This window comes from Cnephaeus nilssonii, assembly GCF_951640355.1.
Source record: "Cnephaeus nilssonii genome assembly, chromosome: 19".
In the NCBI taxonomy this organism is placed as follows: Eukaryota; Metazoa; Chordata; class Mammalia; order Chiroptera; family Vespertilionidae; genus Cnephaeus; species Cnephaeus nilssonii.
The window spans coordinates 36,527,760-36,552,603 of NC_137090.1; the positions used below are offsets into that span (position 1 = coordinate 36,527,760).

At 51.7% G+C, this 24,844-nt stretch overlaps 1 protein-coding gene across 1 annotated transcript in view; it reads right to left on the reverse strand.

The window, feature by feature from the left end:
- TRPV3 (transient receptor potential cation channel subfamily V member 3) overlaps window positions 1–24,844 on the reverse strand; it is a 32,804-nt gene continuing 7,960 nt past the window's right edge. Inside the window, exons 3-18 of the mRNA XM_079797106.1 lie at window positions 23,369–23,473; window positions 23,121–23,207; window positions 22,225–22,379; window positions 21,309–21,485; window positions 16,449–16,589; window positions 14,598–14,878; window positions 12,323–12,499; window positions 10,982–11,140; window positions 10,183–10,284; window positions 8,964–9,037; window positions 6,618–6,783; window positions 4,804–4,870; window positions 3,253–3,527; window positions 1,862–1,974; window positions 706–785; window positions 1–441 (exon numbers count right to left, since the gene is read on the reverse strand). Coding sequence (XP_079653232.1) covers window positions 347–441; window positions 706–785; window positions 1,862–1,974; window positions 3,253–3,527; window positions 4,804–4,870; window positions 6,618–6,783; window positions 8,964–9,037; window positions 10,183–10,284; window positions 10,982–11,140; window positions 12,323–12,499; window positions 14,598–14,878; window positions 16,449–16,589; window positions 21,309–21,485; window positions 22,225–22,379; window positions 23,121–23,207; window positions 23,369–23,473 — 2,254 coding nt within the window. The 3' untranslated portion in view covers window positions 1–346. The remainder of the gene's footprint in view (window positions 442–705; window positions 786–1,861; window positions 1,975–3,252; window positions 3,528–4,803; window positions 4,871–6,617; window positions 6,784–8,963; window positions 9,038–10,182; window positions 10,285–10,981; window positions 11,141–12,322; window positions 12,500–14,597; window positions 14,879–16,448; window positions 16,590–21,308; window positions 21,486–22,224; window positions 22,380–23,120; window positions 23,208–23,368; window positions 23,474–24,844) is intronic.

Here is a 24,844-nt window from a genome sequence, read left to right on the forward strand (position 1 = left end):
CCAAGGAGATGCTGGCAGGAAGAAAGTTCTGTTCCTTGGGCCCCGCCCCTTCCCTACAGCTCCTCTCCCAGCCAAGCTGACCTGGTCACCAGCTGGTGAACCCAGGGACTTCAGGAACCCCAGGTTCAGGACTGTTGGCCATACGTCTACACAAACTCTTCACCAAGTAGCAAAATCCAGGGTGTTTTCCACTCAGCAAAACTGACAACTGCCTCTCCGTTCAGCCCGAGGGTGCATTCTGCTTCCAGGCGGGCAGAGCCAGGCTCCATCACCAGGCCAAGCCCTCAGCACACAGTCCTGGGGCAGCCCGCAGCGCCCATGCGCACACCAGCTCCGGATTCTGCGGCTACACTGAAGTTTCCGGAAACTCATCTATTTCATCGAACGCGTTGAGGGTGGTTTTGCTGTTGCTCCTGGAAGAATCTTGGATTTTGTTGAAATCTGCTTTAAAAAACAACAGCACTATTTTAGAAATACAGCAGCCTGCAAGGTCGGTAATTCCATGTCTCAGTGCACCACCCAGTTTGCCGCTGCCCGACTTTTAGAAGTTATTCCAGCTAGGGTTCTAAAACATCAGAATTGGAAGGGACCGGAGAACCAATTTAACTCAATCCTCCCATTTCACAGATGGGGAAAATCAGGGCCCTCAGACTCAGTTTGCCCAAGGTCACATGGCCAGACAGGAATGGCTGTCACATGTCCTACCTGTCCGTCTCACGGACCCGGGATCTTCGTTGAGGAAGGAGACGTGTGTTTTCCATTCAGTCCACTTCACCTCGTTGATCCTGCGAGTATAATAATCATTCACTATTTCACAACTGCACCTCATTAAACACAAACATATAGCATGGCATTTGGGGGGGTCCTAGACAGCTCCCCTCTGTCCCAGGGATCAGGGTTTGAAACCTGCCCAAGTCCCCATTTTCCCAGGCCTCCAGGGCTCAGTCTCCTCCCAGTGTGTGAGACCCCAAAACTCAGAGAGGCAAAACGGGGACTTCTTCAGACAGCAGCAGTGTGCCTGACTGGTGAGGGGCAGTTCTTGGGGAAGGAGGGAGGGGAGGAAAGGAGGAGGGAGGGGGAGGGGTTAGGGCCCCAGCTGAGAGGATGTGAGGGTGTGAGGATGAAAAGCACAGACGGTTAACTAGGGTTAAGGTGGCACCAGAAGGTGGTTGGGATTCAAACCCCCAAAGAGTGAGCAGTGTCTACGGTGTTGAATCACAACTGGCGGCGGCAGTTTGGCTAAAGTTCACACTCAGAGACCATCTCTACAGTGAATGTGTCAGAATCAGAGACAATTACAGTGGGAAGTGATGGCAGGGGGCGGGGGGAGGGGGCGATTTCAGTCAGAGAAATAGAAAGGAAGGTGGTCTGTAGGGTCAGGCAGTCAGATGGGGTAGGAAGAGATGGACTGGGCAGGAAAGACAGTCATGGCAGGTGCAAGCGCTTTTTTAAAATCAAAAAACTTGGTATTTGTCCAAGGTAGCGGTCTCATTTCCATCGCCAGTGACAGTGTGCCTCCGATCCCCTAGTGTCACTGAACCCGCAGGGTGGACAGAAGGACAGAGCGCCACTTGGAAAACCTTTCCCAAGCCCTCCACTGGAAAGGGAGCGGCTGTGGGGGCCCCCCCACCCCCACAGAGAGGGGACCGAGGCAGCAGAGTCTCCCTTCCTGTCCCTCCTGCCGCTCAGGAAGCCTCGTCCCAGGCCAGCGACCCCGGGTGGGCACATGCGCCTTCTGGGGGGTCCAGAACAGAGCATGGCTGTGGGCGGCACGCCGGGGCAGCACTGCTTCTCCAGCATTCACCGACCGGGCCCTCCTGACCACCTGAGGCCTCCCCACAGGGCCCTCCCGCTCTGTTACCGCAGACACAGCCGGAAATCTTCCTCTGCCACTTTACACAGCTCTCCCGTCCGGAACCTGCTCCGCAGCCACTCTGGCAACATCTTCTCAAACTCCAAGATCGTCCTGGCTCTCTGGGGATAGAAACCAGCCTAAGCACGTCGCTGAGGAGCCAGCCCAGGAGCATAGTTGTGTGTGAGTGTGCATACATGCACGCACACGCATACACATACACACAAAGTGCACATACACAAGTACATGTACATATAAGTGCATGCATACATACACACAAGCACACACACTGTGTGCATGCACACATTCACACACAAGTGCACACACAAAGTACATACCAACAAGTCCATGCACACATACACACAATTGCACACAAAGTACATACCCACAAGTGCATGCACACATACACACAATTGCACACAAAGTACACACCCACAAGTGCATGCACACATACACACACAAGTGCATGTGCACACACCACCACACAGCCCACTCCAACCCCACTGGAAGCTTAGTGCATAGATCCTGAGGTTCAGCTAATCTACAGAATTCAAAAAGGAAAAACCAGAAAGCTTGGGGAAGGTGTCCAAATTGCTTTAAACATGACATAAACAATGTTTCTGGAAGTCCAGGCGCTTCCTAACCGAAAATGTTAGGATCCTGGGTCCCACAGTGACGGGAAGTGCAGGCGTCATGTGGTCCCATTTCCACCCCAGGCTTGGAATCCCCTCGGCGGCTTTCCTGGCAATAATTTGTCCAATCTCTCCTAAATATTATCGACAAGCCGATGAAGAAGGCCCTAATAACTAGAAACTTCCTTGTGTCAAATCAAAGCTTTTTTCTTGTAGTTGCCCCGTATACTTCAGTGCTGCCTTCTGGGGTCATAGAAGGAAGTTGCTCCCCCTTTCACAAGCTCTGGTATCTGAAGAGAAATCACCTTCTTCAAGCCTAGCTTCAGGGCAGTTTCTCGTAAGGCATGGTTTCCCGGCCTCTCCAAAGCCTGCTCACCACCTCTGGCCATTACTGTAGTGGTGTCCTCAGCATGTAAGGCCCATAGGTGAGGACTGTTGAGGCCAGGATGGAGGAGAGCAGAATTATCACCTCCATTGTGCTATGTCCTTATACTCCTCTTAATGTAACCTAAGGTCACATTTCAACATCCACATATCACACCATGACTCTGAGCAGAGCACTCCCATAAGCCTGAGTTGCTCCCACACCTGCTGTTGACCCTATAACTCAAGGAACCGAGGCGAATGCTTCCTCAAACCTGGCCAAGCACAGGGCGCTTATGCAGGTTCCCAGGCCCCACCCCGGCTCCACCAGTGCTGATGGTCCATAGCGTGTCGTGAACGGAGTCCCCGTGAAGGCTCCCACACCAGGGTCTCCACCAGGCTCACCTGCAGGCGCCAGATGCGCTCACTCTCCTTGGAGACGTTCTCAACGGTCTCCCCCATGAGGGCGATGAGCATGTTGAGGAGGAGGACGAAGGTGAGGATGACGTAGGTGATGAGCAGGAACAGGAAGAGGATGGGGTACTTGGAGTTCTGCTGGATGTTCAGGTCGCCCAGGCCTATGGTGAGTTTGAAGAGTTCCAGCACAGCGTCGCTGAAGCTGCCATAGGAGCTGCAGTCCTTGTTGTCCTCGGGACACTTCTCAATCAGCGAGGCCAGGGCTGGGAGGACATACCAGGGTGCTCTCGTCAGCCTCTGGGCCTGGTTAATTACCCAACAAGCTCATGCCTACTTGCAGGTACACACATGCCCCCACACACTGCAGGCCTGCCTCCTGCCCGCTTCTCTGGCCCTTTCCGTTCCATCTCCAGCCCCAGCTCTTCCAGAAGAGCTGATTCTCTGCAGAAAGCCCTTCTTGCCTAACAACGCCCATACCCTTCTGTGCCTCCTTTCCCCCACCGTCCGGCCCTTGATCGCTCGCAGCCTTGCAGAGTTGTTAATTATAATCTATGTGTGGCCCTGGCTCCCCATCCAGGCTTTGAATCGAAACTTCCTGTAGCCCAGGTCCTCTCTACAAGACTGTGAGGTCCTGAGTGTCCTCCCAATGCTCTGTGGTGAGATCCCCTGGCCAAGGCCTGAAGCCCTTTCTTCTCTTCTTTCCAACACACCACAGCAGTGGCTCTTGGCTGGCTGGCTGGCTGGCTGGATGGGTGGGTGGGTGGGTGCATGGGTAGATGGTCAAATTAATGAGTAAATAGATGGATGAAGAAACACGATAATGAAAGATCAAATAAATAAGCAAATTATGACGTAGAAAGGGTATCAGGCAGATGGAAACAGCTGCTTAACTTCAAATGCCAATGACCACTGGGGGGAAAAACCGGCATGGAAATATAAAACCTAATCTCCCCATGCAGAGGTCAGAAATAGAACCAGGTTGTGCTGTTCCCATCTGTTGTGAATGGAGAGGTTTTAAGAGGAGGCTCCGCATCCCTGGTCCCCAGCAGACCTAAGGCTCTCACAGGTCTGTCTGAAGCGAACCCTGAGAATACATAATGTGGAGGGCCAAAGGGGATTACCTCAACTCATTACTTCCCTCCTAGTTTTCAAAGGCCATCAATCAAATTTCTGTGAATTCATTTCCCCATCTGTAAAATGGGGCCAGAAACACCTGCCCAGCCTCTCTCAGGTTGTGAGGGTCACGTGGGTGGATGTGAAAGTGGGAGGCACATCCCACAGTGGGGATGCATAAGAGTGACAGGCCTGGCCGAATCCTAGAGTCTAAGCCTCAGTCACCTTATGATCAGGGATCATGATTCCCCCTTGATTGAGATGCGAGAGAAGTAAAAAGATGATGATTGGAAAATGCTAAGCACAGCAAGGCTCTGTTGGTTGCTGATGTAATTGCTGCTGAGGCTGCTCTGTGCTTTGTCATTCTGACATCTAAATAAAGTGCTTTACAAATGTGGGCGTTACTATTCTTTATAAATCAATTACCTACTCCGAATCCAAGTAAGAACACGATATATACAAACAAGAACTTCAGAACATCATGCAAAATGACCTACAAAGAAAAAAGAATGACTTGAGGGCAAGATCTGAGGACATCATCACCGTACACCCATCTCGCTGCTTCCCACGCTCTCCCAGGCTCCCGCCCTAACCATGGCCTCAACTCAGGCCCTTCTCCCTTACCCTTGGCCACGTCCCCCTGGCGCTCCAAAGCTCAGCTCTGGACCCCACCTTCTCCAAGAAGCCTTCTGTTCCTGCTCTCCTCCCTCCTCCCCGCTCCCTCCTGGAAGACAGTCGGTCTCTGGCCCTGCTGATTCGCCCTGTCCATGAGCACCTTTCTTCACAGTCTCACATCTGGGATCCTTCCTCTTCCTGGGGCAGTGGTGTGCTGGAGCCAGCTCATACCAGCTCGCCAGAGCTGCCTATTACAATTTCCTGAATTGTGTGAGCTGGTTGTTAAACATGGCCACTAATAAAAATTAAATCATATCAACTTATAAGTAAATATATTATATTAAAAACAGAGATAATAAATAGTCAAAACTCATCACTTCTTAGTTATTTTACTACATTTTAGAATTATCTATGCTCCCAAGGTTATTTACATCTATGGTAGCTATATGGTGGAAATACTATTAATAGTGTTACTGTGCATCTCTTCCCAGCTCTATGTTCAAAGATGTCATGTTGGTAGCTGGAACCACTAGGGTGGGAGTAATTATACCATAGAAATTGGTAAATGTGCCCGGCCGGTGTGGCTCAGTGGTTGAGCATCGACTCATGAACTAGGAAGTCATGATTCGATTCCTGGTCATGGCACATGCCCAGGTTGTGGGCTTGATTGTGTGTGGGAGGCAGCCGATCAATGATTCTCTCTCATCATCGATGTTTCTATCCCTCTCTCCCTCTCCCTTCCTCTCTCTAAAATCAATAAAAATATTTTTTAAAGAAATTGGTAAATGCTACAAATCAGAGATTGACTCGTTGTTTTGTTGATTGCCTAGATCTAGATGTAAGACAGCCATGGAGAAAAATGTTAAAGCAAATTAAACTTTAAAATGTGTCCTATCTGTAGCTGCTACATTGTGAATAACACAATAATAATGAAATGGTCTTCTAGTATTTGAACACTATTATCTCACTCAGCAAAGACGTGGCTCACATCATTGACAAACAACTGAAGTTCTGCCATGTCTTCATTTTCACCTTCATTTTATTCCTTAAAGAAAAATATCAACCAACACTTATGTTGGAAGAACACTCGTTTGTCGGTTGAAACCATTGGTTAGCAACAGATACAGGCGTTCAACAAAAATCAACAACTTACTCAGTGAGACTCAACTAGCTACGTGGAATTTACTATAGGCAGTATTGTATACTTTATTAGAAAGGAAACTGTGTATTACCTCCTTTAAATAGTAAATTTTATAGTAAACATTTATTATCTATGTGTGTGTGCGTGTGTGTGTGTGTGTGTGTGTGTGTGTGTGTGTGTGTGTGTTTCCCAGAGAGCCAGTTGTTAAATACTTACCAGCACACCACTGCCTGGAGCTGAGAACGTTCCTTCCCCAAGTGTATCCCTTCTCAATGCCCAACAAGCCCAGGCATTTTAGGGTCTGCACACTTAAAGCTGACCAAAGGCAAATGGAGACAGCGGCATTCGGAATAAAGAGCAGCAGTCTGCCCTGTGCGCGAGCCCCTTTGCTCTCCAGACCTCAGTTTCCCCATCTGAAAAGTGAACATCCTCGGAGGGCCCTCCCAGCCTGCACATCTCTGATGCTCAGAGGCCCCAAACCAACCTTCTGGATCATGACGCTGTACATGCCCATGGACTGGAACCCCCGCGTGTAGTAGAGCATGTTCGCCCAGCCCAGGGCCATGGCCAGCACGAGGCAGGCGAGGTACTCTTTGTAGGCAAACAAGTACAAGAAGACAGACAGTATCACAAGCACAGCTTGGACAAAACTGTTCAGGAGACACAGGAGACAAGGGCCTTACTTACTTCTCAGCATCAGGGCAGATAGTCAAACCCCCAACCTCCCTTTAAACCTGAACCGGCACCCTGGTGGCTGATGCTGAAGAGACAGATAAGGCTGCCCAGACCTGTTAGACTGCGCAGTCTGGGGCCAGCAGGGGGCTGGAGCAACAGACTTTTTAAAAGCACAGATCCCCAAGGCCCCACCAGATTCTGGTTCAGAAGACCTGGAGAGCAGCCCCGGAGGCTGTATGTTTTAAAATCACCCACATGATTTCCTTTTTAAACCCCTCTATGATTCTCACATAGACTTGGGAACCACAGGGGCAGAGAAAGGATGCAATGGATAATTGCATGTGTAATCAAAATGATAAAAGCTGAAAACATCTATACTTATAACTCAATCATAACAAAAGTATCCTCAAACCTACTTTTTTTTTTTTTTTATCTTTTAACAGCATGGACCGACCTGGAGATGATTATGCTAGGTGAAATAAGCCAGTCACAAAAAAAAATAAATACCGTATGATTTCACTGATATGATGTCCTTAGAGTTGTCAAATTCATAGAGACAGAAAGTAGAATGGAGGTCACCAAGAACTGGGGGAGGGGAATATGGAGGTGTTGTTTAATGGGTATGGTTTCAGTTTTGCCAGATGAAAAGAAATCTAGAGATTGGCTGCACAGCGTTGTGAACACTTAAAAATGGTTAAGGTGGTAACTTTTATGTTATGTGTATTTTCCCACAACTTAAAAAATTTTAAGTACCATATATACCAAATATACAAGATCAAAATCTACTCCTAAACAGTGTGTACACCATCAGTAATTCAGACATCGGGATAAAAATCTTCTCTTGCTTATCACATCAGACAGTCCCCACCGTTAGAAAATGACTGGTTAAAGTTAGGGCACGGGCCACCTTGTTTTTCTCGTGCGGTGAAAGGCAAATGTTCGGGTGATGGGTGCACTTGGGACTGAAGGGAAGAAGCACATCTACACCTTTCTCTACGCTAACAAAACAACCAACAAGCCGAGGAGCATGGCAAGGCATTGGCGCCTTTTGTCTGCACTGAAACCACTGGCTGTATAAATGGGTTTTCTCTGGGACCACCATTCTTTCTCAAAGGTGACAAACTCTCATGTGACTTGCATCGTGGGGCAGTGCCGCCCTGGCTGTGTCTGTATCCTTCACTGCAGTGTCTGGGAGCCCCACCTCCCCACAGGGATGAAGAACTCGGTTCATGCCTCTGGCAGGCAGGTACATCCTTATAATAAAACACCTTAATAAAAAATGCTTCCAGGTCCTATACACCCAACCTCCCGAAGAACTCAGAACAGGAACTTCAAGGGCATCCACGCAGTTATGGTACTTAAAATGTTTCAAGTACCATATATACCAAATATACAAGATCAAAATCTACTCCTAAACAGTGTCTGTTGTGGTATCTACGCTCACAGGACCTCAGTAATTCATGCATTTTAAGAAGCCAACATTCTTCAACGCATGCTGCAGGTTCCATCAGCCTCTGCTCATTCAGAGACAGGTCCTCTGAGGTCAGCTGCACACGACCTCCTTCAGACAGGTCTGGGCTAGGCTTTCTGGCAAGAGCCCAAGGATAGCCAAGCCTGCACTGGCATGAGGAGGAGATGATGGAGTGGGACTGGCTTCAGTACCACTGAAGTTCCGAGTGACTGTGAGGAACTCGCTTCCCTGCTCTGGGCCTCAGGTTCCGTACCAGCAGATGAGACTCAGTGATTCCTCAAATACTTTCCAGCTCTGACCTGCCAGGGTCCAAGATGGTACTTCTAGGCCCCATGCAACTTGGAGGAACTGGGCTGGAACCCTCCATAAAAAGGGAAACAGCAGTGCTGAGCCTCTCCAGGCCCTCCCCGAGCTGCCTGCCACCTGGGGCTCTGTGGCAGGGTGGTTAGCCATCCCTGCAGCCAGATGGGGGGCACTGTCCTAGCGTTTTCTGGGCCTTTCTCTGGGCATCTATGTGTCTCTCTTACCAGAAGTGAGAGAGGCGATCCCTAGCCATGGGAGTGTAGCAGAATGGCTGGGACGGGGCGACATGGTAGGGCACTTGTTTCAGAGGGACACAGCAACCACCATACAGGACCTCAGCCCTGCCTGTGAGGTGGCGGCCAAGGGGACGGGGCTACTTACAAGACAAAGTGAAACCAGGCATCCGAGAGGATGGACTGCAGATCTGAGGGTCTCAGCAGGAAGATCGCGATGCCCTGAGGCCACAAAGGAAAGGAAGACTTCAGCCTCTTCCTGCTTCTCAGTCGGGGGGGTCTGAGGATGGGGGTGTCTCCCCAGGCCTGAGACTCAGTGTGTGAAGGCCCAGCCAGAGCCCAGGTGAGGGCTACTGAGGGGCCCTGTGCCTGGAGGGCAGAGGTGAGCCCAGGGTGCAGGCTCCTCCGATCTTTGTGTATCTCTGGCTCTCACCCTCACCCCCACCCCAGAACCTGCAAGGCAGCACAACATGTAGCTACCTGCCATCCCCCAAATACAGGGATGGCAAAAGTAGGTGAATAATAATAATAAAGAATATAATAATTAATAAATAATGACACAAGAATCAGCTCTGTGTTTCAAGTACTCCCAACTGTGGACCTACTTTTGCCCACCACCTTGGAGCCTTAGTTCAGACTGTTCCCCACGCCCGCTCGGGAATGACCTTCTCCGCCATGTCCTCAGGCCCACTCCTACCATGGTAAGTGCCATCTCTGCACTCAAGCCTTCCCTCCTTCCCCTGCCCCCAGTAAAGGTCATCTCTTTTCCTCTGAGCACTGGTCTGAACCCAATGCAGGGCCTTTTCACCGTCTATCGCAAAGTCTAGAAGTTTGTGTCCCTCAGAAATCTCCTACCAGACTGTGAGCTCAAAGAGCACAACTCTTCCCTCCCTATCCCCTCCCCCAGGGCCCCACATTAGATGATGTTCAGAATCTACCTGTTGACTCACTGGTTAGATGGATGGATGGACCAATCAAGTGATCAATTGATAAACAGATGGAAGGACAGAGGGTAAGGATGAATGGGTGTTCAGATGGATGAATGAGTGGCTGGGTCACTGAGAGAGGGCAGGTGATTGAATGAGTGGACAGAGAGGAGAGGAAGATGGGTTACTGAGTGGCTGGGATGGGTAGATAAATAGCAAATAGATGGACAGATGGATGGAGGGGCACATAGATGAAGTAGGTAAGATAGACCTGCTTAATTATTTATTTCCACTTTGTAACTAAGAAATCTAAAGCTTAGAAGGGGAATGGCTCCCCAGAGCCCCCCAGCAGTAATGGCAGAGCAGGGTGGGATCAAAATCAAGCCTACTGTCACCTGCCTGCATCACAGGCCAGTCCGGAGGGTTTAGTGGCCCACTCACCTCCTTCACAGAGATGCACATGGCCCAGATGAGCACGAACATCCTTCCCAAGAGCTGCAGCCACCCCATCCTGTGCGTCAGGGCCAAGGGGTGTGGCAGGGCCTGGGAAGAAGGGGAGGAATGGATGGGGCAGGATGCGGAGTGAGGAGGGCAGGGGTAGTGCCAGCACTGGAGGGGCCTTGCAGAGCCCTCAGGCTGGGCCAGAGCCAGCAGGGAGCCCGATCTCTGCACAGGGCTAGAGGAGGAAAAGCAGACCCCGGCCCCGCTTTCCCCACCCACGCTGGGAATCCAGATCTCCACAGCATGGAACATGCTAACAACCCTCACACCTCCTTACAGGAGCCCACCCATATTCAGACACTCCCAGGACCATCGCAGTCAAATAAAGCTGGAACTCTGTGCCCGGGATAATGGATGGAAACTAAGGCCCAGAGTGGTGGGAAATCTTGTGTAAGTGACCTACCCCGCCCCCCTCACTGCCCCACTCCCATATCCTGTGGCCCTCACATCACAAACACCCAATCAGCTCTAGATTTAGACAGAGCCTGGGCTCTGGGTCTCCTAATTCTCTGGTTCTCCTCCCAACATGGGTCAGCCTGAGGCTGAGCACCTGGGGCTTAGCCCAGCTAAGCTCCGGAGACATAATCAGTTCCCTAGGAACTGTGAGGGACGACCATTAGGGAAGCCCAAGAAAATCCCTTGGCCTCTCTGGGCCTCAGTTTCCCCATCCGCACATGGGGCGGCTCCAAGCTCCTGCAGCCCTGACCACCCCACCCTCCCCATCAAGGGGCCCACGTACCTCCTCCTCCCGGGGTCGGTAGTAAGAGATGAGAGTCAGGGTGATGTTGTAGAAGAAATAAAAGAAGAAGGACAGGAAGAACATGTACTTGGCAAACTTCTTCCACTTTATACGCAGCAGCGTGTGCAGGGGCTCCAGCGTCAGCATCTCGTGCCGGTTCTGGGGGTACATCACCACAGTCACCACGGAGACCAGGGGAGAGGAACCATTGTCAAAGGCCCCCATTTCAAAGGAAGCCCTGAGACAGCACTGCCCAGCAGGGGGCAGTCATGATGTCCAATGGACTGGTTCGGCAGGAAATGTCAGGAGAGTAATTTCCAGCTCCCGAGGCTCCTTGCCAGCGGGCCCAGGCGGCAGCCAAATGCCACAGGAGCTGGGCTCCCAGCAGGAGCATCTGCTGCTCCGTGGAAAGCAAGGGCTGGAAGGGAGGAGTATGACTGAGGGTCTGGCTCCAACTTAGCCCCTCTTCGCTGTGTAACCTTAGGAAAGACCCTGACCTTTCTGGTCCTGCATCTCCTCATCTATACAACTGATATCCATCAAACTGCCCTACCCACTAGGCTGCCCGGAGGGTCCATGAAGAACCCAGACAAGGCAAGCTCTGGGAAGCATGGTTCTTGGTAAAATGTAAAGACTGAAGATTCATTTTCCCCCAAAGCCAAAAGTTCTCACTGCTGGTCCTATCTCTTCCCCTCACCGCCCCTTCTTGCCTCCTCCAGGGAGGCCTCCCTAATTGCCACAACTATGCACTCCCTGCCCCTCACTTGGGGCCAGGTTTGGGGGAAAAGGGGATTCTAAGCATGGCCACAGAGAATGAGTGGGGGCAGGGGGGAGAGAAGATCTACACCAGCCATCCCCACTCCCACCAGCATATCCACACTGCCCAGGATTCTAGGGTCAGGAGACCTTCACCCAAGGAGCCCTGGGAACAAGTGAACCCCGCACAGCCCCTGCCATATTGTGCCAACTCTGCCCATTAAGGCAAAGAAATGGGGGATTGCAGCCCTAACCGGTTTGGCTCAGTGGATAGAGCGTCGGCCTGCAGACTCAAGGGTCCCAGGTTCGATTCCGGTCAAGGGCATGTACCTTGGTTCCGGGCACATCCCCAGTAGGGAGTGTCGGGGAGGCAGCTGATTGATGTTTCTCTCTCATCGATGTTTCTAACTCTCTCTCCCTCTCCCTTCCTCTCTGTAAAAAAAATCAATAAAAATATTTTTTTTTTAAAAAAAAGAAAGAAATGGGGGATTGCAGACATGTCCAGCAAGTGGCATGGGGTCTTCCCAGTGTCCCCAGAGCCCGCCCCTCCCCCCTGGCCCTTCCCCAGCCCCCTGGGAGACCCACATCAATGTTGGTATTGTAGACAATGATTTCCAGCACCGAGTTGTCTGTTGTGGTATCTACGTTGGTGAGGTCGTAGAGCGAGGATGATACGGGCCCATATGCCCAGTCGGTGAACTTCCTGGACAAGCTCCGGAGTGGCTTCTCCTTGATCTCACGACCGAGGATGTACTTCAGGATCTGGGGACAGGAAGTGGGACAACTGTCAGCCACAGAATGGAGCCAAGAAGAGGCTCTTAAAACCCAGTTCAGTGAAGAATCTGGGAACTGACAATTATGAGAGGTAATTTCTGTTTGGCCTGGATCTGAGAAGAAACTAGAAGTTTTCCAGCTTCCCCATCCCACCCTCAATCAAGACCTGCCAGTTGAGGCTCACTGCTCTGGCCAGACACACGGAGATGTAAGACACCAGCCTACAGAGAGGCGGGGGGCCCCCTCTAAGTCAGTGATCCTCAAACTCTGCTGCATATGAGGTCACTGGGGAACATTAAAAAGTCCCACTCCACCCTGGCTGGTTTTGCTCAGTGGATAGAGCATCGACCTGTGGACTGAAAGGTCCCGGGTTTGATTCCGGTCAAGGACACGTACTTCAGTTGTAGGCTCAATCTCTGGCCTGGTTGGGAGGCTACCAATCAATGTGTCTCTCTCACATTGATGTTTCTCTCTCTCTGTCTCTGCCCCCTCCCACTCTCCCAAAAATCCTATATAATAAAAGTATAATATGCAAATCAACCGAATGGCTAAACAGTGGAACGACCATCTGGAGGACCATCCCAACAACCATCTGGGACCACTCTATGACACCCACTGGCACCAGGCCAGCCAAGGCGGGTGCGATGCGATTGGTCAGGGGGCCCAGCCATCGCCCCATGATCGCCCCGCAATGGGAGGTCCAGGCCAGGGGCCTGTGGGTGATCAATGGGGGGAGGATAGTGGGGGCTCCACAATCTCCCCAAAGAGGGAGGCCCAGGCCACCGACTGGCGGGCTGCAGTGGGTGGACGGGGCCTCCCTCTGTGAGGGAAGCCCGGGTCCTGGGTGCCGGAGGGAAGCCGGTACCGGCAGGCAGGGGAAAGAAGGCCTACTATTGCACGAATTTCATGCATCGGGCCTCTAGTAAATAAATAAATAAATAAATACATATATACATAGTCCCATACCACTGACTGACTCAATCCAAATCTCTGCCAGGCATCTGCAGCTTGTAAAGCTTCCTGGGTGGTCCCAAAGGGCAGGCCGGATGGGTAGCCTGCTCTCCAGCTCACTATGCCCCGAAAGCTGAGTTTTGGGGTACCCTAGCACTCTGGGGGCCAGGGATTCCCAAGGCCCAGCAGGAGGGACCTGTTAAAGAGGACAGTGTCAGAGCCCTGATCTCACGTGCGTCAGTGAGGTTCCCATCTCCTCTCACGCAGGAGCCTTGTCTGCACAGCCCAGGCAGAGAGCTTCTAGAGACAGGACAGGTCTCCCCAAAGTCAGTGTCTGTGTCTTAAGCACAGAAAGAGAGGAAGCGGAGGTGGGGGGCGGGGTACACAATTCCTCCTTTGTCAAAGCTGTTCAACATTCACTCCTCCCCCAACAAGACAATGAAAAGGTCCCTTGTGGGACCAGCCCTGACCACTGAACCAGGGCCCAAGGCCCTTGGGGCACCCGTTCCCCACCCCCCACCTTGATCTCAGACCACGCGTGGCTCCAACCACCAGGAGATGTGAGCCCACCCCAGCTCCACCAAGGCTCCCGGGTAAGCCTTGAGTTCCATGGCCGCATCACACGAGCACAAAGGGCCATTGCAGTTACGTGCTCTGCTGGGCTCTTGGCTCAGAGTTTCAACCTGAGGGGCAGCTGGGATCGCTCCAGAGTCGGGACTACCAGCCCATTGGCTCTGGATCCAGAGCAGCCATTCTGGGGCTCCTGTCCTCATGAGAGGCTCAAGGCCCCCAGGGTCAGACACTCAGCCACACTCAGCACCCACCACCCAGGAATCCTCAGCCACAGGCATTTGAGATTGTGTCATACAGCCTTAAGGCTCCCCGACTCTGGCCCCAGAGAGGGGGCTCCCAGGGCAGGAGATAGAAGAAACATGGAGTGTGAGGGACTAAATCCAGAGGGTAGGCCTGCGCACTGCATCTCAGTGGCTCTGTGTGGTCATCAGAACAAACCCAGCTCGGCCACAACTGCACTTCTGAACCTAAGAAGTTCCCCTGGCCGAGGTGTGACCTATGGGGCCTCAGGCTGGCAGATGGTAGGGTGCCTCCTGCCCTCCCACCTGCCCCCAAGCCCCACCTCGGCCTTGCCCATCTTGGCGGCCAGCTGCAGCGGGGTGAGGCCGTCATTGTTGCGCATGGTCTCCAGCTCCCAGTTGCCACTCCTCAGCAAGATCATGTCATACATGCGCTTAACGAAGTCATTCTGTGTCTTAAAGTCTTCGGCCACCGTCACCAGGGCATGTAGGATGTTGTTGCCCCGTGAGTCCTGCGAGGTGATGTCTGTCTGCTCATTCTCCATCAGCAGCTGCACGATCTCGGGCTGGTTGGTACATGCGGCCAAGGCAAGGGGTGTCTCGCCTGGGGGAGGGAGAACACTGGGGTTCAGTTCTCTCATGGACCAGAATAGTGTTCCCCAGGTCCCAGGACTGAAGCCCATATCCTGACCATCTCAGGAGGATCGACCCCCAAGGCTTCCTGTCCCTATCCCCAGTTCCCCTTGTATGGGAAGAAACTGAAGCTAGATCATTGCAATAACCCCTTCTCTAAAACACACCAAGCATTTCCCTACCTCAGGGCCTTTGCACAGGCTGTTCCCCTACCTATAATGCTGTTTCTCAGATATCTGCATCACTCCCTCCCTCACTTCCTTCAAGTCTTTGTTCAAATGTCACCTTTACAATGAGTCACCCTAACTGTCCTACTTAAAATTGAAACCCACCCCCTTGCTGCCCTAGAACTCTGTTTCCACTTCCCCTGCTTTACTTTTTATTTTTTTAATAGCATTTATCATTTTCTAACATGTTAATTAACATTTTTACTGTGTTTATCACTGATGTTCTCTTTCCCATCTAGAAAGTTAACTTCCATGAGGGGAGGGGCCTTTGTTTTGCTCAGTGATACATTTCAAACACCTAGAACAGTACCTTCTGTATACAGTGAGTGCTCGAGATATATTTAAGAATGAAGGCAGGTGACACACACCGGGTCACACAGCAAGCCCGAGGCAGAGCCAGGACTGGAGAGCAGGTCTCCGGCGGCTCACCTCCCAAACTCTGTCCTGCCCCCTTTCTTCATCCCACCCCACAAATGTTTCCCAACACCGGCTTCAACCAGGCCTGATACTGGGCAATGGACTGGACAAGACCTGTCCTCAAGGCCACCCAGCCCCATCTAGCCCTGCTGATGCAAAAACCACCCAGAAGAGAAACAGGTCAGTGGTTGTCAGTCAGTCAGGGCTGGGGTGGGGTGAGAAGCAAGGTTGACTACAAAGTTGTACCAGGAAAATGTTTGGTGTGACGGAGCTGTGTGTTCTCTGCCCTAGCCTGGTGGTATGCCTGTGTGGCAACGAACAGAACTGTAAATTAAAATGGGTGAGTTTCACGCTATCTAAATTACACATTGAAAAAAAATATATACTGTTCACCTATAACATCCCAACCCCAATTGCTTTTGGACTCCCTAACCTGTCAGCCGGAGAATTTTCATACTCACACTTTTGACCCCGTTTGCAGTCCTGAGGCACTGAGCACAGAGGACAGAGGCCAGAGCTGGCAGCCAGGACGCCCACACCAGTCCTACTACACTGGGCCGCTCATCCCCCTGCTCAGAGCCTTCTCTTCGCCTGCGACCCAGGGCTCTGCTTGCTTCTCCCTCCCAGGTCACTGTTCCTCTTAGACCACTGGGGTGCCTTCTTAGAAACCCCCTCCCTGCAGGCTCGCCACCTCCCAGCCCCGCCCTCTCTGGCCCAATTCAGAAGGGTCGCCCCTGCCCCCACACTGGACCGGGTTCTGCTCTCCGGGACAGCTCAGAGCCGGCCTCCAGCCCCCAGCCCCTAGCGCCTCTGGGGGCCGAGTCTGTGGGGCGGCCCCTCCCTCCGCCCTCCTTCCGGACGCCGCCCCCCAGCCCCAGCCCGGCCGGCGGCACCCACCGAAGTAGAAGCCCTCGTGCTGGTACTTGGGGTTGAAGAAGACCCCCTTGGCGTGGGCGTTGACGTCGGCGCCGGCCGCGATGAGCAGCGCTGTGATGTCTCGCTGCCGCCGCTCGATGGCGATATTCAGCGCCGTCTGCCCTGCGCACAGGGTGGGGTGGGGGGCAGGGGGCGCTCAGCGAGCGGCTGAGACCCTGGTGACACCCTGTCTGGCCTCTTTCCCACCCTCCACGCAATTATGGCGAAGTAAGCCGCCTGTCTGGTCTTGGTGTCGCCAGCTGGGGACACAGTGCCCACGAGATGCAGTTTTGCTTCTCGTTCCGCAGCAGCACAGTCTCGCTACCGCACAGGAGGGGGCGCTCCAGGACCGGGGCAGGGGCTCTGCACCCAGTCCCCGCGGCTGAGGGCCTGCCCAGAGTGGCCTCGAGGCCGCCATCGGTACGTTTAACAAGGCTGGTGGGGCCAGCTCAAGGCCTGATAAGCCAGGTGAACCTCGGAACCTGATCCTAAGGGCCAGGGGAGGCAGCAGGTGTTGAAGCAGGAAAGTGACATGACCCGAGTTTGGGATTTAGTACATGTGCATGTTTAGACCACTCTGGCTGCAAAATTGGAGGAGGTCTTAAGATCCCAGGCCTATGTGGAACTCTGCTCCGGTGGAGCGAAGAACCCAGGAGGAAGAGTCCTCAGGGTGGTCTGTGGGGCTTGGGGAAGAAGGGGTATCCCAGGTTAGGTCCGGGTGAATGGCCTGGGAGCTGGGTGACTGGTGCTGGGGACTGAGGACGGAACAGGGGTCAAGGAGCGGGGAGGTGGAGAAGGGACATTAACCCAGTTGGTAGAGCCTTCAGAACCTTCCGGTGTGTGTGTGTGTGTGTGTGTGTGTGTGTGTGTGTGTGTGTGTGTGTGTAGGGGGGAGGGGGGATTGTATCTCAGGATGTCCCACCAGAAACAGTATTTCCCAAAGAGCTGCTGTCTTGCCATACATAAAAATAAATTCCTGGTGGGTTAAAGAACTACGCTTTTTTTTTTTTTTTAATTGGAAAATTTGTTTGTAACTAACCTTTTGGTACAGAAAACCTTCTTAAGCAAGATCCAAAATGCAGAAACCATAAATAAAAAAATGACATGTTTGCTTACATAAAAATTAAATATTTCTGTATTTTGAAAGACATCTTAAAGAAAGTTAAAAGGCAATTGGTAGGCCAGGGAAAATATTTGAGACATATAAAACAGACAATGTATTTTTTAAAGTCCATAATATATTAAGAGCCCTACAAGTAAATAAAAAGACAAACAAGCTAAAAGGAAACAAGAAAAGAATATTAAGAACCCCTCAGAGAAGAAAATACACTTAGCCAGTAAAGAAACTGAAAGATATTCAGAATCACTGGTAATCAGGAAAATGAAAATTTGAACCTAATGAGTTAAAGACTTAAAAAAAAAAAAAGGATTAGTGAAGAGTACGGGGAAGGAGTACCTTTGTACTCTTTTGTGAGGGGAGAGTAAAGTAATATTTCTTGGTGGCAAATTTGTCAAGCATTCTAATTTTATTTTATTTTTTATTTTTAGATAGAGAGGAAGGGAGAGGGGGAGAGAGAGAGAGAGAAACATCAGTGTGAGAACAAAACATAGATTGGCTGCCTCCTGCATACCCTTTACCAGGGATTGAGCCCAAAACTCAAGCATGTGCCCTGACTAGGAATCGAACCAGCAACCTTTCAGTGCACAGAATGACACCCAATCAATTGAGCCACACTAGCCAGGGCAATAACCACTCTAATTTTAAATGTGCATGCCTCTGGACCCAGAAAGGCCAATTCAAAGTCTTTCCCTAAAACACATGTACACTGTGCACAAGTTCATAGACAAGAGTGTGCATCTAGACGTTGTCATACAAAATATTGGAAATGACCTGGATGTCTGTCCATGGGGAAATGGTGAAATTAGCCATAGTACAGTTATACTCAGACTAAGCAGGTAAAGAGGAGGCTGACTTTAATATTCTCACATGAGATGGTGTCTAAGATGTAAAATTAATCCGCAAAAAAGTAAGTTGTAGAACAGTACAATACTGCTCTATCCTATATAATCCTATATAATAAAAGGCTAATATGCAAATCAACCGAACAGCAGAACGACCGATCACTATGATGCACACTGACCACCAGAGGGCAGACACTCAACTACCCCTTGGTAGTCAGTGCGCTCCCACAGGGGGAGCGCCGCTCAGCCACAAGCTAGGCTGATGGCTGGCTAGCACAGCAGTGGTGGTGGTGGGAGCCTCTCCTACCTCTGCAGCAGCATTAAGGATGTCCAACTGCATGGAGCGGGCCTAAGCTGTCAATCGGACATCCCCTAAGGGCTCCTAGACTCTCACAGGCCAGGCTGAGGGACTCCCCTCCACCCCAAGTGCACAAATCTCATGCACAGGGCCTCTAGTCTATAATAATAAAAGCATAATATGCTAATTAGACTGGACATCCTTCAGGACAACCTTCCAGACGAATCTGAGACTTCGAGGGAAGCCCGGGTCCCAGGTGCCAGCAGGAAGCCGGTGCTGGCAGCCAGGGGAAGGAAGGCCTACTCTTGCACAAATTTCATGCATCGGGCCTCTAGATAAATGAATAAATAAAGCTATCTATTTCTATGTGCACATACACACATATGTCAAAAACCTAGGAAAGTCCTCAAAGCATACACCCCATAGTAATCATCTCTGGAGAGGAGAGTGAGAAACAAGCAAAGCGTTCCTCTTAAACTTAATTAAAATATTCTAATGTTTTACAATGAAATTCTATTCATGTACTATTTATGTAATTTAAAAAAATTGTTATGCTGAATCTCAATGATGAATATCTAGAGGTTTATTATGCCAATATTTCAAATGTATGTTTAAATTTTTCAATACAAATTTTAATTAAATTGTTTTTTAAAAAGTTAGTCCCTTTTTTTTTCTTTATTGATTAAGGTGTTACATATGTGTCCTTATCGCCCCATTCCCCCCCACCCCCACTCATGCCCTCACCTCCCTGGTGTCTGTGTCCATTGGTTAGGCTTATATGCATGCATACAAGTCCTTTTGTTGATCTCTCTCCCTTACCCCCACCGTCCCCTACCTTCCCTCTGTGGTTTGACGGTCTGATCGAAGGCCTCTGATAAAATGCTAAAAACAATATTTTAAAAGTTGCTATTGTATACTCTTAGCAGTATAGAGAGGAAATATCAGCCTCCGCCAGGTGGGGAAACTGAGGCTCAGAAAGGCCAGTTGATTGCCCAAGGTAAGGAAAAGTGCTACTCTTTCGGTCCCTGGTGCAAGCAGTGCCTAGAACAGGGAAAGGAAGGTATCAGCAGATACCATCAGGAGGAGGAGTGGGGGAGAGGGTTGTGTCTGGGAAGACAGGGATAAATGGTTCTTCCCACCATTCAGAGAAAGACTGGGTGCCCACAGCCCTTCACTAACCCACCAGCAAGACATAGATTCATGAAAGAAGGAAAGGACAAGGGGAGGCTGAGAAAGGAGAGGGGTAGGATTTGCAGCCCGGACAGCAAAGCCTTAATAGAGACACTAATCTTTATTTATTCACTCATTCAAAACATATTTATTAAGGACCTCTTATGTGAGGCCCCAAGGGCATCAAAGGATCCACTATGGGGAAGACAAAGTCCATCCCTGCCTTCAAGGAGAACATGCTGCTAGAAATAGGAGTCTGTACGTCCCTACAGACTGACAGGAAGAAAAGAGGGGAGAGAAGGGGCCTGAAAAGGGAGACGAGTCAGGACAGAGAAGCTTGAGGCACTGGCCTGGCCCTCCTTGGCTACAGGGCTAGTATCAACTCCCTAGTGACAGGCTGAAACATTATATGGCTCATCCCGTTTCTCTCTTTGCTTTGGCTACCAGAGAACTCAGTGTGCAGTTTTGCACTCAGTTCCAACAATATTGCCTGATTTTCCTCTCTTCCAATTGGTAGCTTTTAGTTTTTCATAATCCTTGACTTTTTTTTTTATATAACAAAACTTCTTATGAAACTCTGCCGAGTTTAAATAAATAAATAAAAATGAAATGCCTTTATCCCATGAGAAAAGGTAAGGGCCCAACCTAGACCCCCACCTGCAAAAAGCTGAGACGTTTCGTGCCCCTGGCATGTCATTAAGGCAGCATCGGTAATCCTTGAGCCCAACATTTTTGCCACAAGCATCTCATTAGATCCCAGCGGGATGCTTATTGACTCCAAAAATTCAAATGAGGCTCCACCTTACTGATTATTCACAACATATTTCCTGGGCAGGGAAACACTATCCCAGGGGGTCTCCTGGCTCCTCCCTGGTCCACCTGAGAGAGAAGCCACAAAGTTGAGACCCAAATGGGGCAGTTGATAATGACAGTGATGATACTAATAGTTGCCATGTGTTGGCCCCGCCCAGCTCTCTAACCTCATCTCCAGCTTTCTTTCTCCATCACTCAAATGTACTTAGTTCTTTCCTATCTCAAGCCAGTGCCCTTGCCTTGTTCTGGATCCTTCTCATCAGACAGACCTCAGGTCAAAGGTCACCTCTCTGACCATCCACCCTAAAGTTGCCCATCCCCGGTTACTTTGGGTCACATTGACTTCTTTCATTTTATTTTCAAAGCATTTTCCATATAAAATTACCTTCTGTAGAGCCAGGGCCTTCATCTGTCATGTTCTCCACTGCACCCCGGTGCCAAAAACAATGCCTGGCATGTGGTCGGTGCTCAAAATTATTTGCCGAATGAAGGAAGGAAGAGAGGAGAGCCGAGTGCCACGCTATGTGCTTTGGGCTTTCAATGATCTGTGTGGCCTGGCCGTCACCCACTGTCTACACACCCCTCCCCCAGGCAGGTACCTTCATAGGCCTCCTCGGTATACTCGGCGTTGATGAACCTGTCCAGAATGTCGTTCTCATCGGCAAAGGCGAGCAGGATCCGCACGATCTCCTTGGTGTTGGGGTTGATGTTCAGCAAGGCCTTCATCAGGCAGGTCTTCCCTGTGTCTGAGGCCGTCAGCTTGTGCATGAGGAAGTCTGCAGGCAAGATCACAGGGTGGAGCTGCAGGAGGGGCCCAGAGGAGGGGAGCCCAGGGTGTGGGAGCGGCAGCCTCAGACCTCAAGACCTTGTGCATGGCCCCTGCTGGCCTCCCTGAGCCTACACACCCCACTCTCCAGCTCCTTTGCTGGCTCCTCCTTCCCAGAGGCCCAGGAGAGCCTCCTCTTTCACTCTTTGGCTTCTTCACCCTCTCCCTGGCAGGAGGCAATCTCACCAGGGCTTCCCACTGTCTAGAAGTAGACAGACACCCTGAAGTCTGCAGCCTGCACCCTCCTGGTAGCCTACAAATAGAGCTCAACGACTCGCCCTAAACTGCTACTCCCCTAGTCCCCTAGACAGCTTGGGCTCCAGCATCCACCAAGTCACCAATGGCACCGCCCAACTCCTTCCTCGCCCTCACTGCCCACGTCCTTGAGTCCTGCCAGTGTCGCTGCCTGAATGCTGTTCCCCTCCCTCAGCCCTCCGCTGGGGTCCTAACTCCACCTGGACAGCAGCCTCCTCCAGCTTCACCCCCATCCTCCAGGCAGTAGCCAGACCACGACCCTCGCCTGTCTAAGCCCCTCCATGGCTCCCATTGCCCTCAGAGTCAGGTTCAAAGTCCCTAACCCATCACTCAAGGCTCCTCACATGCCAGCCCCATGGGTGGGAGGGAGGGTGGACAGCAGGAGCCAAGCAGGGACCCCAGCCCCGCACCCTCTGCCAGGGCCTGGCACTGACCGGGCACGTCCAGGTTGCGGCGCCTCTTGCAAAGCTCCTGCAGCTCCACCAGCAGCTCCACCAGCTCCTCCACGCAGCCCTCGGACACAGCCGCAAAGAGGCACTTCTTCAGCCTCTTCTTTTTCCGCCTCTGCTCTTCTTTAGCCAGGTGTGCACTGAAGCCAGGAAAATTTTCCAACTCACCACACATGCACCCACACCCCTACCCTCTCCTCGTTTCCCACCAGAGCTGCCGTGCCTACAGGACACTGCACCCCCAACATCTCCGCGTGCCTGTCACAGTGCCTAATAGCCCCTCCATTCGCACCCCAGGCCTCTGGGATCCAAGGCAGCCTACGTAGTCTCCCCTTCAAATCCAAATGCAACCACATTTATCAAAAGGCATATTTGGATACACATAGTAATGAATAGGAAGGATACATGTAATTACCCTGAAAGTATGGGATTAGGGGAAGGAAAATTTCATTTTCACATTTTGTGTTGTTTGAATGTTTTTATCTATCCCTCCCTGCCCCCAGACGCCAAATAGGCAACCATGGCAATGTGTTGACGTGTATCCTTTGTTTGTGTGTGTTCTTGCAAAATGTACACTTGTTTGGTGTTTCACCACCATCCTCCAGGCAATAGGCAGACCATGCATTTTAAATTTACATACATGGTATTGCATTAAGTTCCCATTGTGCTGCCTCCTGTAATGGATGGGTATTACTTCAACAGCTTATCAAATGTAACACTCCCCTCCCCCAATAAATTTCCTACACTTCACAGCCATGGGCCCAGACATTTGTCCCAGCCCCCAAGAATGGCGGCCTCCTTCTCTTTTCTTCAGGGTTCCAGTGCCTGTCCTCCCGGCCACTGCCTGGTGGGCACTGGGAGGAGGGGAAGGGCAGGCTCACCTGGGACTGTTGGGATTGGATGGGGTCTCTGTCACATCATCCTGAGGAGATTGTGGGGAGTCCATGTCATCACAGTTGCCAGAGAGGCTGGAGGGGAGAGGGGAGAGAAGAAAAGGGGATGACTTTAAGAATGAACCATGTTAGCGTGCCACAACCAGGCCCGGCCATGTGGCCCAGGGCCAGTCGCTGCCATCCTCTGGAGCTGAGGGCCAGCTGGGGCAGGGGGCTGGGCAGCGGGTGGTACTCACCACTGCCGGATGTTGGAATCCATCGGCTTGGAGAAGATGGGGGGAGAGGTCTTGGCGACAGTGGGGTTGGGCTCAAACCCTTCTATCTCCAGGAAGAAGTGTGCGCTAGGGGGACAACCAAGCAAGGCCATTAGAGCGGGGGCAGGGCCTTCCCCCTGCGTGTCCTGCAGCCCTGCTGCCATTGTGCCACCCACTCCACCAGCTCCATGCTGGACTCCGCGTGGTCTTGCTTAACCCTCACAGCAGCCCCGAGAGGTGGGTACTGTCCTTCTCACCCACATTTCATAGGGGGGCATGTGGAGGCTCTGAGGTCACACAGCAGGCAGGTGGCAGAGCCTGGATTCAGAGCTGCTCTGGGTGACTTCTCACTAGAAATACTGGCTGGATGGATCCAGTGGTCTCTGCTGGGGTGGCCTACCACCTAAGGGGGGGTTTCCTGTCTGCAGCTGCCTCCAGGTGCAAAGGACTCAGCAGGGATGGGGAACATGCCAACGGGAGCTAATTCCTCCATCCCCACCCCCCACCCCCCATCGCCCCTCCCACCTCAGGTCTGAAGCTGAACCTTCCGGAGAAGTCCCCAGACCCTGAGATCTTCAGGGGCCTTTCTTGGAGTTACACTGGCTGCTCAGGTACAGTCCCCACCCCCCACGCCACCCCCTTCTATCATCTCTCATGCTGGGAATCCTTGTCAGGAAGGAAAACTCAGGAAAGCACTTTGGAAGTGGAGGTGAGGAGCAGTGGGGGGATGAGGGAGGGGCCCGCCTTCAGACACACCCACAAATGCAGACACGCATGCTCTCAGAACCCACAATCACACACTCAGAGACACGCCTTCTCATGACAACCAGGATGGTGAGGATCAGGCCGAGGATGACCTCGGTGGCAGCAACACCCCCACCCATGGCCGCTGCGGTGTAAGTGCTGGCTGTGACCTGGCTCCGTGACCGGGCCTGGACTGGGCCTCTTGATCAGGTGGCCTCTCTCCTAAGCATCTTTGCTGCCTGCCTCCCACCCAGGCCTAGAGGATCAATACCCAAGACCACAGAAGAGCTCCCAAAGTATAGTCCCAGTCATTTCAAGTTCAAGGGAGGAGAGCAGAGGAGGGATGGTGGCCCCATTCTACAGAAGAGGGAACCAAGGCCCAGTATGGAGACGCCACTCATCCACAGTCACCCCTGAGCATAAAAGCCAAGTTAGTCAGAGAACCTGACACCTCACGTCCAGACTCCGGCTCATGCCGCTCTCCATGCTGCTCTGCTCTCCCTTCAGCCCTCCAGGTCTGCTTCCCGCCAAACCAGCTTCAGGAATTAGCTGCAGAGGGGGGCCACCCAACACAGCTACTCCTGGGGTGGGGCAGGGAGGAGGGAGACCCAGGCCTAGCCTGGGGAATCCCTCTCCTCTCCTCTCCTCCAGCCACAGACAAGCCTGGAAGGCTCAACTAATCCAGAAATGGGCATAAGTGGGGTTGGGACAGTT